This window comes from Crotalus tigris, unplaced genomic scaffold, assembly GCF_016545835.1.
Source record: "Crotalus tigris isolate CLP2741 ecotype Arizona unplaced genomic scaffold, ASM1654583v1 scf7180000018812.210045, whole genome shotgun sequence".
Classification (NCBI taxonomy): Eukaryota; Metazoa; Chordata; class Lepidosauria; order Squamata; family Viperidae; genus Crotalus; species Crotalus tigris.
The window spans coordinates 158,169-170,000 of NW_024097208.1; the positions used below are offsets into that span (position 1 = coordinate 158,169).

At 41.3% G+C, this 11,832-nt stretch overlaps 1 protein-coding gene across 1 annotated transcript in view; it reads right to left on the reverse strand.

Annotated features, from left to right (window-relative positions):
- Positions 1 to 5,071: 5,071 nt before the first annotated feature.
- SH2D4B (SH2 domain containing 4B) overlaps positions 5,072 to 11,832 on the reverse strand; it is a 33,249-nt gene continuing 26,488 nt past the window's right edge. Inside the window, exons 5-6 of the mRNA XM_039356277.1 lie at positions 5,528 to 5,748; positions 5,072 to 5,421 (exon numbers count right to left, since the gene is read on the reverse strand). Coding sequence (XP_039212211.1) covers positions 5,329 to 5,421; positions 5,528 to 5,748 — 314 coding nt within the window. The 3' untranslated portion in view covers positions 5,072 to 5,328. The remainder of the gene's footprint in view (positions 5,422 to 5,527; positions 5,749 to 11,832) is intronic.

Genomic DNA, 11,832 nt, shown 5'->3' on the forward strand with positions numbered 1-11,832 from the left:
GATTTATTTTATTGTTGATTAGAGGAAGGAATGAAGGATTAGGAATCAAATATATATTAGCATAGCTAATCCCAGACAACTCATTGGTTGGAAAAATTAATATATGTTTATGAAAGAAAACCAATAAAATCTTTATAAAAAAAATAATAAGGCCCTTTCCCAGGGGGATGCTTGCTAAGCTGCCGTTTCCTTTGAGAGTTGGTAGATTCCCCCACCCCTGTTTTTCTCACAGCCTTTGTGGGTTTTCTGTTCTTCTCAGCCATTTTTGACAGCTGATTCTTCAAGTGTCACTTTGCTAAACTTGAAGGAAACTGAAGCACGAATGCTAGTGTGTGTGTGTGGGGGGGAGAATCAACAACCAACAGCTCAGGCATATTGTCTGTTTGCTTCATTCTTTTTTTGCATAACCAGCAAAAAAAGGAGGGTCCATAGCTATGCTTCCTAAAAAGACTCCTGAAAATAAATCATTGGAGTTCAACCAAACTAATATGGATTAATAAACAATCACTAGAATAATGATGTGTCTGCATAATTACTGGAATATTGCTGTGTTAGTAGTATGTGACGAACCTAATGCGCATTGCACTTGGATACAATGTATGTGGCAAACTCTCTCCATTGTATACCCGGGAGAAACGAACCTAATGTATTACAATGTGTATCACAATGTGTATTCCTTTGTTCCTGAGAAAAAGGAAGTATAAAACTGAAGTCTAAACCCACCCTCGGGGTTCAGAATTGCTGGTTGCTACTGCTTCTGAACCTGTGCAATAAATCTCTCTGCTAAAACCCTCTGGAATTCATAAGAGTCCTTCCGTTTTCCACAAGAAAACAAGATTACTTCTATTACATTTCCATACCATTTTCAGAAGAAATAGTAGCGTTTGAAGGAAAGTGCTCCTATTTAGGGTTACGTCCAGCAATCATGTCTGCTCTCGTACAGAGATGACCATATTCACCCCAATTTTCTATTCCAGATGATGTTTCACATCACATTCTGCAGCAGTAAAGGATATCCAGCACTCAACGCGTCTTTGATCTCACTAAGTGTTCATGCTTCTGCAAAAGTATGATTACCTGGAGTTTTTTGGGGTTTTTTTTAGATGGATGAGCTATACTGACATTGTTCCCATATGCCATGTTTCCGATGCTGGTCAATTTGACCAAGAACAACAAATCAAAGTAAATACTTTTGAGAACACACTGTGAAAAAATGGACTGTCTTTTTAATAAAAAGCAACTCTAGTTTTTTAGAAACTGTAAGTTATGTCATGTCAAACAGTGTGTCTTCTTTAAACACCATAAAAGATCTATTTTTTGTAACTGATGACTAAGATTTTGTGTGTGTGTGTGTGTGTGTGTGGTGTGTGTGTGTGTACAGCCCAGGCCTGAATCTCAGAAGGGTAAGTGTGGCTGAAGAGAGTTAAGAAACTGGAAATAACTATCCCATTCTCCCTTAATTCTTTGTTAGCAATCCAAATTTTATAATACAAATGATGTCGCAGTTGCAACTTCTGCCTGTGGATGGCTCTAGATCAGTGGTTCTCAACCTGTGGGTCGGGACCCCATTTGGGGTCGAATGACCTTTTCACGGGGGTCACCAAACCATGCTGTCCGTCATTTTTTTCCCTTTTCCCTAGCTGTTCTACTCCCTCTTATTGGTGGCCACACCCACTTGGGGGTCACCACAACATGGGGAACTCTATTATGGGGTCACGGCATTAGAAAGGTTGAGAATCACTGCTCTAGATTGAGCTGATACAGGCAAAAGAAAAAAGTAAAAGAAAGAAGATTTCTTTCTCCCATATTTGGACCCTGTCTCTTCCCTCCCTGATACAGCTGACAAAGTGAGAAGGAGCCTGTGGCCTAGAGGTTAATACAGCTGCCTAACTTGCACACAGCCCAGCTCGAATCTCAGAAGGGTAAGTGTGGCTGAAGAGAGTTAAGAAACTGGAAATAGCTATCCCATTTTCCCTTAATTCTTTGTTAGCAATCCAAATTTTATTTGGATTTGGAGAGAGAGAGAGAGAGAGATGGGGGGAGGGAGAGGGAGGGAGGGAGGGAGAGAGAGAGAGAGAGAGAGAGAAAGAGAGAGAGAGAAGATGTTTGGGAGAAAAACTGAAAAGAAGGCTATTGTAAATAAAATGTATTGAGAAAAAGCAGGTTATTACTGTTTTTCAATGGGTCCTCATCAGCATTTTCATACCCTGCTATACTTTCTTTTAAATGTAAAGGTACAGATTAGGTGAAACTTGACTAAATAGCAGTAACCATGAGAGGGATCTTGGAGTCCTAGTGGATAATCAGTTAAATATGAGCCAACAGTGTGCAGCACCAGCTAAAAAAAACAATGCAATCCTCAGCTGCATTAACAGAGGGATAGAATCAAAACCACATGAAGTGTGATAAGACTTTGGGAAGACCACGCTTGGAATAGTACATCCAGTTTTGGTCACCACAATATAAAAAAAGAGGTTAAGATTCTGGAAAGAGTGCACAGAAGAACAGTAAAGACCATTAGGGGCCTGGAGCCTAAAACATATGAAGAACAGTTGCAGGATTTGCGTATGGCTAGTCTAGTGAAAAGGAAGACTAAGGGCAACATGACAGCAGAGTTCCAATATTTGATGGGCTGCCACAAAGAAGAGGAAGTCAACTATTCTCCAAAACACCTGAAGGCAGGACAAGAAGCTACGGATGAAAACTAATCAAGGAGAGAACCAGCTTTGAACTAAGGAGAAATTTCCTGACAGTGAGAACAATAAATCAGTGGAACGACTTGCCTGCAGAAGTTGTGGGTGCTCCATCATTGGAGGCTTTTAAGAAGAGACTGGACAGCTATTTTTCTGAAATGGTATACTGTACGGTCACCTGCTTGAGCAGGGCGTTGAACTAAAATACCTTCAAGGTCCCTTCCAACACTGTTATTATGTTATTCATAAAATATCTGATCAGCTATAGAAACATGCAGGATCATTTATTTCTTCCTCCTCCGATGATGAATTTTGAGTATTTTTCTGAAATTCAAGCGGACGTTCTTTCAAGCTTAGGAAAATACATAACCTCCATTTATTTTGATTTGGTTCTCATCTCCCAAAGTAGCTATGCATCCTCTTTTCCTGGTGAGGCTTATATTCTTTTAAACTCACCTCTGTTGGGATCTCTTCTGGTTTTCCCTTGTAAATTTATCCTCAGCTAAGTCCTGCTCTATTAAATGGTTGCTGTTTCTAGTTATATATGGCCAAGGTTTTCTTTTGCTGGTACTCTATGAGTTGGCTGAGATTTGTTTTTTATTTTCATTATTTTTTGGGGGGGGGAGGGCAAAAAGCAGTTCCTTTATTTGAAAACCCTGACATTTATTAGCATAATAAAACTCTCTAGATGAAATTGCAATTTTTCTAGCCAGCCACTTCATTTGCTGGGGAATTTAGAAGGAATTTACTTTAAAGCCAGGTAAAAGCTAAACATATGAGGTATGCACGGAGTGCCCATTAAAAAGAATAAGAAAATAGACAGCGGGATGAAAAATTACATCGCTAGACTATATGTGCTCTTTAGAAAGTCGTTGGGATGATAGACCGAAGGACGACTCTTTTCACTCTCCTCTGTGCTAGCATCATGCAATAAACTATAAAGTGTTGTCAGTCTAGGAATTGTTCCAGAGCTATATCTTGCTTCTAAAAATCCAACTATCACCTCTTGAGAACAATCCCATGCAATAATTTCAGTCTGCAGGATAGCTGTTTACCAACTACGTTGACAATATCTTGAAAGATTTACTCTAAGAATGAATAATATTTGCTTCCATCCTTTTCGGTGGAGAAAAATATTTGTTTGTTCGCATCCTGCCTTTATTATTTATTTACAAATAGCTCAAGGCAGCCAACATATCCAACATATCCTCCTCCTCCTTCTACTCCTATTTTCCTCACAATAACTACAATATCCTGTGAGATGAGTTGGGCTAAGAGAGAATGATTGACCGAAGATCACCCAGCTGGTTTTCATAGCTAAGGCAGGACTAGAACTCCCAACCTCCTGGTGATTGGCCCAAAGTCCCCTAGCCAGCTTTCATGGATAAGGTAGGACTAGAACTCACAGTCTCTTGGTGACTGGCCCAAAATTATCCAGCTGACTTTCATGGCTAAGGCGGGACTACAGTTCATCATCTCAAGTTAGATTGATCCAAAGTCCCCTAGCCAGCTTTCATGGCTAAGGCAGGACTAGAATTCACAGTCTCCTGGTGATTGACCCAAAGTCACTCGACTGGCTTTCATGGATAAGATGGGACTAGAACTCCCAATGCACAAGTGTACATTTACCTCTAAAGTTACAGCGTGACTCTCTTCTTACTATAATCTAATCTTTGAAATCTCAATTATAAGTTGATTTTTTTTCTGTTTCATTAAGGTGTTTCCAGTCAGCAATAAATGTAGATATTATTTTATCAAAGAAGTCAATCTGGCCTTCTCAGCCAAATTCCATCAACTTCACCATCCATTCCTTCATTACGGAGAATTTCAACCGTTTTTCCCCCCAAATTAGAGAGTGTCATGAAATGTTGTTTCAGAGGTCACATCCTCACCTACTGACTTGCAACTATGAGATGTGTCACCAGACATTTTTAGCGGATACATTTTGCAATTGGTGGGCAAATATCTATGGAGATTCTCAGTCATCCAGATCATGGTTGTCCCCAAAGATGCTTTTTCAAAAAGGCGACTGAACTTCACTTCAACTGAAGCTGATGAGAAGCAAAACATCTTCAAGGAAAAAAACAAAGAAAGTCCAGTTGGCTTTTGAAAAAGCACCTTTGGGACAATTTTTGGACAAGTTATCTTCTACGATTAAGTTGGCCAATGGCAGTTTCCTTGTTGACAGCGTTTTTAGTATATTGTCTTTAGAAAAATATACAGGGTATCTGAACAACCAAGAACCATTCATAACTTTTAACAGGTGATCCTATTCAATGAACCTTGGGGCCATTGCTACAGAAGCAATTGTACAACATTGTAATTGCTAATAATGAAAATCTTTTGAAAAATCAAAGGGGAGTTGATCTTTACTGGGCATTCATTGTGTTTCAGAGTACAATTATATAACTATCAGGTCCAGCTGCTCCCTGCTTTGTGTTATGCATGACATAAATAATGCATGCAGATAGTAACTTGGATCGTCTACCCAAGGCATCTGTTCGTACAGGTTGCAGGTGATGATCTGGCAATAATAGCTACCTTACTTCTCAGAGAACGACTCTTTTGCTAACCATTTCAGTTCTTCAGAACCTCTACCGGGGTCCTGAAGGGGATGAGGAAACCATAAAAGCGGTCATTCAAATAACAAATTATAGTCAGGCGTACTCTTCGTCTGCTCGCAAGGTTCCAAAAGCAACTCGCCACCAGAAGATGTTATTATTTCTTCCTGCAAATGCAAAATAAATGTCATCGGCGGGATGAAAAATATCGATCATTTCTACCGATAGCTCAGTAAGTGCTTTCCCTAGTGGTCTTTCCCTAGGGACTCATACCTTGTGAAAATCAATAAGATCTGTGAGTGTTGCGTGACGATTGGGATCCACTCCCAGGAAACAGTAGAAGTCTCCGGACGCATCCACCAAGAAATGTTTGAAGCCACTCTGGTGGCGGTAAGAGAGGGCATATCCCCAGATTTTATCACTGACCCGTACTAGGAATGTCCCTTCAGTCTTCTTCATCAACAGTTCTTCTGCTTCTTGCCGAGTAATAATACCTATCAAAATAAAGCAAAAGGGACTCTTGTAGATGGCAGTTCGAGCAGGTTCTGGCATTCCAGAGAGAAACTATACAAAGGAAATAAATAGAGGTTTATAGTATTACTTCTAGTTTACTGAGTGTCACATCAATTTTAATTGGGCTTTGGAACAGACCATGGGATCAGGGTTGCTTGGGTCACCTTGGGGATAAACTTTGCTAGAAACTGAACAGGGAGGGGTTGCTATCTCTTCTAGACCACTTAGCATCTTCTTGGAGGTCTACTAATAGATTAACAGAGTTGGAAGGGACTGTCAGACCCTCAATGTCTTTCTTATGCCTTTCATTTTTGGGTTCTGCCGTTCTATTGGTGAGGGGAACAACCTATGTGTCTTCTACAATGTATTTCCTTTATTTGTTCTATCCTCTTTGAAGTATCTTAAGGAATGTGTCTCTGGCCATTTGCCATACCTTCAGTTGGATGGGAAGAAGCCACAGAGAAACCTGACAGCCTTGAGAATGGTGCCTTGTCACTCATTTCCCACAACAACTTAACACCTGTGGTTAAATTCAAACTGGCCAGTTGGACATTTGGGGTAGGGTTTGAGAGGGTTCTTTCCATGTAATGTTTCACATGGGAAATCCTCAGATCCTGCCTTACTCTTCTGCTATCAATACCTTCCAATAAAAGTTCCTGTTGAGACAATGCAAGTTTCAAGAGTTCTGCTTTCTTGGGAGAATTAATTGAGGCAGGTCATTACAGGGACTTTGCAAGTCTTCTGATCCAGCCCTCTGCTCATAACCATTTCAGACAAATGGCTGTCCAATCTCTTCTTCAAAAATCTCCAGTGATGGAGAAGCCACAACTTCTGAAGGCAATTCATCCCACTGATTGATTGTTCTCACTGACAGGAAATTTCTCCTTAGTTCTAGATTGCTTCTCTCCTTGATTAGCTTCCATCCATTGCTTCTTGTCCTGCATTAAGGGGCTTTGGAGAATAGCTTGATTCCCTCTTCTTTGTGGCACCCCTTAGATATTGGAACACAGCTATCAAGTCACCCCTAGTCCTTCTCTAGATATACCCAATTCCAGCAACCGTTCTTCATGTGTTTTAGCTTCCAGTTCCCTAATCATCTTTGTTATTAGGATTAAGCTTCATTGGTAATAGTTTGCAATTAATCCAGTCTTATCTTCTGAGCCATTTCAAATTACTACTGTTTGAAACTTTGCTTTCCAGCAAAGGTTAAGGTATGTCTGTTGGCTTTTAAAGTCCTAAATAGCTTATTTGAGAAATGTTCTCTCTCATTGTGAACCCTTATGAACCCAAGTAAAATCTGTAGGAGAAGTTCCTTTGAATATACCTCAGAAGTCCATCTTTCTGACACATAGGAGAGGCATTTCTTTGATGATGCCCCCAGACTATGAATCCAATCTCTAAGTTTGGCCTTTATGCTGTGAATACCATATCTATTTCTTTAACATGACATGTCATATTCAATAGCTTTGCCATTCATATTTGAACTAATAAATATTGGTGAAAGAGGCAGGAAGAGTTCAATATAGACTCATTCTACAGCCAATGTTGATAATTCTTCAATACCTCATAACTTACTGAACACACACACACACACACACACACACACACACACACACACACACACTGTTCTTCCTAATCTGAATTTAAGATTCTCCACATTGAGTTCATTTAGGTTTAGGGTTAACTTACATCAGTTCTTGAGTTGTGTGCAATTAACAATACTGTTCTTCTGAAAAGCAGTGAGAGCAGTCATGAATTTAACCCGTGCCCCATTCCAGAATGTTTGCACACTAGAACCTGCTATTACCATAGGAAGGCTGAACTCAAAAACTACCCAGCTTTTCTTTGGCCGTGATTAACAGACAAAGCACAGCCAGTGTGCTTGTGTCTTTATTCCAAACAAGAAGTTTGCCTCCTCTCAAATACAAGCCACTCCAGGAAAATCGCTGTTGGCTTAAGTTCAGCTTACTTTTCTCACCAGAGCATCTTTTATTTAATTTCATTGCTAGTCAGCCATCATGGAAGTGAAGATGAGAAATGTTATCAGATTTAGAAGACAGACAGAGACAGAGATGGGGGGGAGGGGAGAGGAGAGAGAAGAGAAAGAGAAAGGAGAGGAGAGCGGAGGGGAGGGGAGGGGAGGAGAGGGAGAAAGAGGTAAGGAGAGAGAGAGGTGAGAGGAGAGGAGAGGAGAGGAGAGGAGGAGAAAGAAAGAGAGGGGAGAGGAAAGAAAGAGGTAAGGAGAGAGAGAGGTGAGAGGAGAGGAGAGGAGAGGAGGAGAAAGAAAGAGAGGGGAGAGGAAAGAAAGAGGTAAGGAGAGAGAGAGGTGAGAGGAGAGGGGAGGGGAGGAAAGGAGAGGAAAGAAAGAGGTAAGGAGAGAGAGAGGGGAGAGGAGAGGAGAGGAGAGGAGGAGAAAGAAAGAGAGGGGAGAGGAAAGAAAGAGGTAAGGAGAGAGAGAGGTGAGAGGAGAGGAGAGGAGAGGAGAGGAGGAGAAAGAAAGAGAGGGGAGAGGAAAGAAAGAGGTAAGGAGAGAGAGAGGTGAGAGGAGAGGGGAGGGGAGGAGAGGAGAGGAGGAGAAAGAAAGAGAGGGGAGAGGAAAGAAAGAGGTAAGGAGAGAGAGAGGTGAGAGGAGAGGAGAAGAGGAGGAGAAAGAAAGAGAAGGGAGAGGAGAGAAAGAGGTAAGGAGAGAGAGTTGAGAGGAGAGAGAAGAGGAGAGGAGAGAGAAAAAAAGAAAAAGAGAGAGGAAAGAGAGACTGAATTAGCTTGCTATGAAAGCTGAAAAACTTTTCAACCCTGTTCATAAGACTCTGGCTAAAGACTCTCCAATTACTCTCCAATAACTCTGATCCTACCCCCATTTTGTCAGTTCTTTTCCATGCCTCTGATTATTACAGTTCTCAATATGCCCTTCACTTATGGATTTTAATCTCCTGATGTTCCCCACAGCTGGAGAAAACCTTCCCTTCCCTCCTTCACCAGTTGGGTTTTTCTTGGCTTCTACCACTTGCCAAGGCTGTGCCTTTTATGGCAATGGAAATGTTACCTTCTGGGGCTGAGAGAGAGAGAGAGAGAGAGAGAGAGAGAGAGGGGGGGAGAGAGAGAGAGAGAGAGAGAGAGAGAGAGAGAGAGAGAGAGAGAGAGAGAGACTATGCTGTTTTCATGGCAACAAGAAAGCAACTAGAGAAGAGGAGAAAACTCACAAATGTGTTGCTGCTCGCCTCGGGATGGCTATTGAAAAATAAACAACATCTGTGAAAATCCTCCTCGAACACTTAAAATCAAGTGATCTCGCTTCCTTCTTCTCTCTCCAGAGAATTTTTTCTGCTGTTTGAACCACCATTGCTGTTATTGTTATTTGAACAATTTCGATGTCTGAGGCAATCAGCAAGGCTGACCTTTTTCCTTTTCGTAGTCCCTTCAGATTTTTTTTTCTTTTAAAGAAATGTTATACAAAGGGATTTACAAAACCACTGCTTTAAAGCAAAGAGGTGCACGTGAAAAATTGAGTGAGTTTGTTTTGTTTATTTTTTTATGTATAGTTTTCTCAACAGCTATCTTTAGATATTGTTTGAAGTCTTGAACTCTAAAGTTCAAGACTTCAAACAAGGGGCTCAAAAGCAAAGCTGGCTTTTAATGCTTGGGAAGATTTGCACAATTGTTGTTGTTGGTTGCGAAGTCATGTCCGACCCATCACGACCCCATGGACAGCGTTCCTCCAGGCCTTCCTGTCCTCTACCATCTTCTGGAATCCATTTAAGCTCACGTCTACTGCTTCAGTGACTCCATCCAGCCCCCTCATTCTCTGTCATCCCCTTCTTCTCTTGCCCTCCATCTTTCCCAGCATTAGGCTCTTCTCCAGTGAGTCCTTCCTTCTCATTAGGTGGCCAAAGTACTTGAGTTTCAACTTCAGGATCTGGCCTTCTAAAGAGCAGTCAGGGTTGATCTCCTCTAGGACTGACCAGTTTGATCGCCTTGCAGTCCAATATCTAACCTCTGTTCTCCAAAGCATCTGAAGGCAGGACAAGAAGCAATGGATGGAAACTAATCAAGGACAGAAGCAACCTGGAGCTAAGGAGAAATTTCCTAATAGTGAGGACAACTAACCAGTGGAATATCTTGCCTTCAGAAGTTGTGGGTGCTCCATCACTGGAGGCTTCTAAGAAAAGATTGGACAGCCAATCTGGAATGGTCTAGGGTTTCTTGCTTTTACTTACCCAAAGAAATTTGAGGATAGATACTGTTGAAACTGGTTAACAAGGCAGGCATTCCTGGGTGAATCCTGCAGTTGAATAATATGGTATTCAGAAAACCCAACCGACTTGTCCCCTGGTTTGAAATGGTAAAATCTCATAAAAATTCTGTGATGCAAAAAAAAAAAAGAAAGAAAGAAAGATTGTGTCTTTCCCTCGAGTGTTACAGAAGTGCATTTGGAAGAGGAAGGGAGAACAGGTGGAAAAAAATGAATCCCATCTACCGCACTAGAAATGATCTTTCCAAATATTACGGCTCTTTTATGGTTTTACTTGAAGCATTAAAAGAAAATTAAAAATCTCTCTTTCAACAAAGCGATGCAGAGTAAATCAAAAACAGCTGCCTTGAAAACGAAACTGCTGGAAGGATAGACCATCTGCTGGTACAAAAACTTGAACTGAAGGACTCACCGCCCACCCGCTTGTTGTGCTACTGGCAAAGGGACAATTCTTGATGCTGGGAAAAAGCAGGGAGGATTAAGGAACACAAACGAAAGGTAAAAGAAAGAAATCCTTCCAGGCAACCAATCGTATCAATTTTCGAGGAGAAAAAAAAAGGCAGGAAATAAACCCTACTGAGTATGCATTCAGAGATCATTTCAACTTTTCTCAAAATTTCAGCTTGGTTTCCTAAGGAAAGCTATGGGCATTTCTTAGAGAGAAGCATCAAACGTTCTGGTGTTGAAGCAGGACACATCAGTGAATTCATGTTTCAGTTGTGAAGAGCTAACCCTTCTCCACAAGATGGTATAGCATCTTGAACTAGAAGGCCTTAAAGGTCCCTTCCATCCTTGTGATTCTATGTTCTGAGATCAAAGGAAGAACCACGTTCTTCTGAATGTTTGCATCTGCCCTAGGAGATAAACCTGTGCCATTAGGAGAGTCTCTTTCTATTGGATCAAAATTATGGAGATATTCTCCAACCTGAGGTTGCAATCTGGGTCCTTGTAGAGCAGATACCAGACAGGCAAGACTTCAATGTGGAGATGGAGGTAGAATCAAACCTGAAGTCATATTATGGCTTATCGAGGCCTTTGGTACAACTAATGCCACGTTCTCTGTCCGTGGTTGAGGACCAGAACATATTCTGTAGTTCAAGACTTGGTTTTATTTTTATTTATTTACAAATGACTCACAGTGACAAATACATTCAACGCACCTTCCTCCTCCTATTTTGCCCAGGACAAGCACCCTGTGAGGTAGGTGGGCTGAAAGAGAGTGACTGGCCCAAACCCAACCAGCTAGCTTTCATGGCTAAAGCAGGACTGGAATTCACAGTCTCCTGGTGATTGGCCCAAAATCACCCAGCTGGCTTTCATGACTAAAGTGGGACTAGAACTCAGCATCTCCTGGTGATTGGCCCAAAATCACCCAGTTGGCTTTCATGGCTAAAGCAGAACTAGAATTCCCAATCTCCTGTTGACTCATCCAAAGTTACCTGGCTGACTTTCGCAGCTGAGATGGGACTAGAACTCATGGTCTCCTGTTTTCTAATCTGGTGCCTTAACCACTAGACCAAACTGGCTCTCTAGTTTTCCAGCAGTTTCCCTTCAAATTAGTTATACAGCTACAGTTGATTCATATTTAAGTTGCCATTGTCCCTGAACTTTCCTTTCAACCAGGCTATTGAGCACCAGAGAGCATTTCTCGAACTGCTGTCAAAATATTTTCCCTCTGTTCACTAACAAGCTGTGCTGCACACACACACAAAAAAGATAGCCTGCCATACTGGTTGTTGATGCACATTGCTTGCAAAGTGGAGTTGCAAATTAATGCCTCTTTGAAAGAAACTGTTGGTGCTGTTTCTATTTTTTG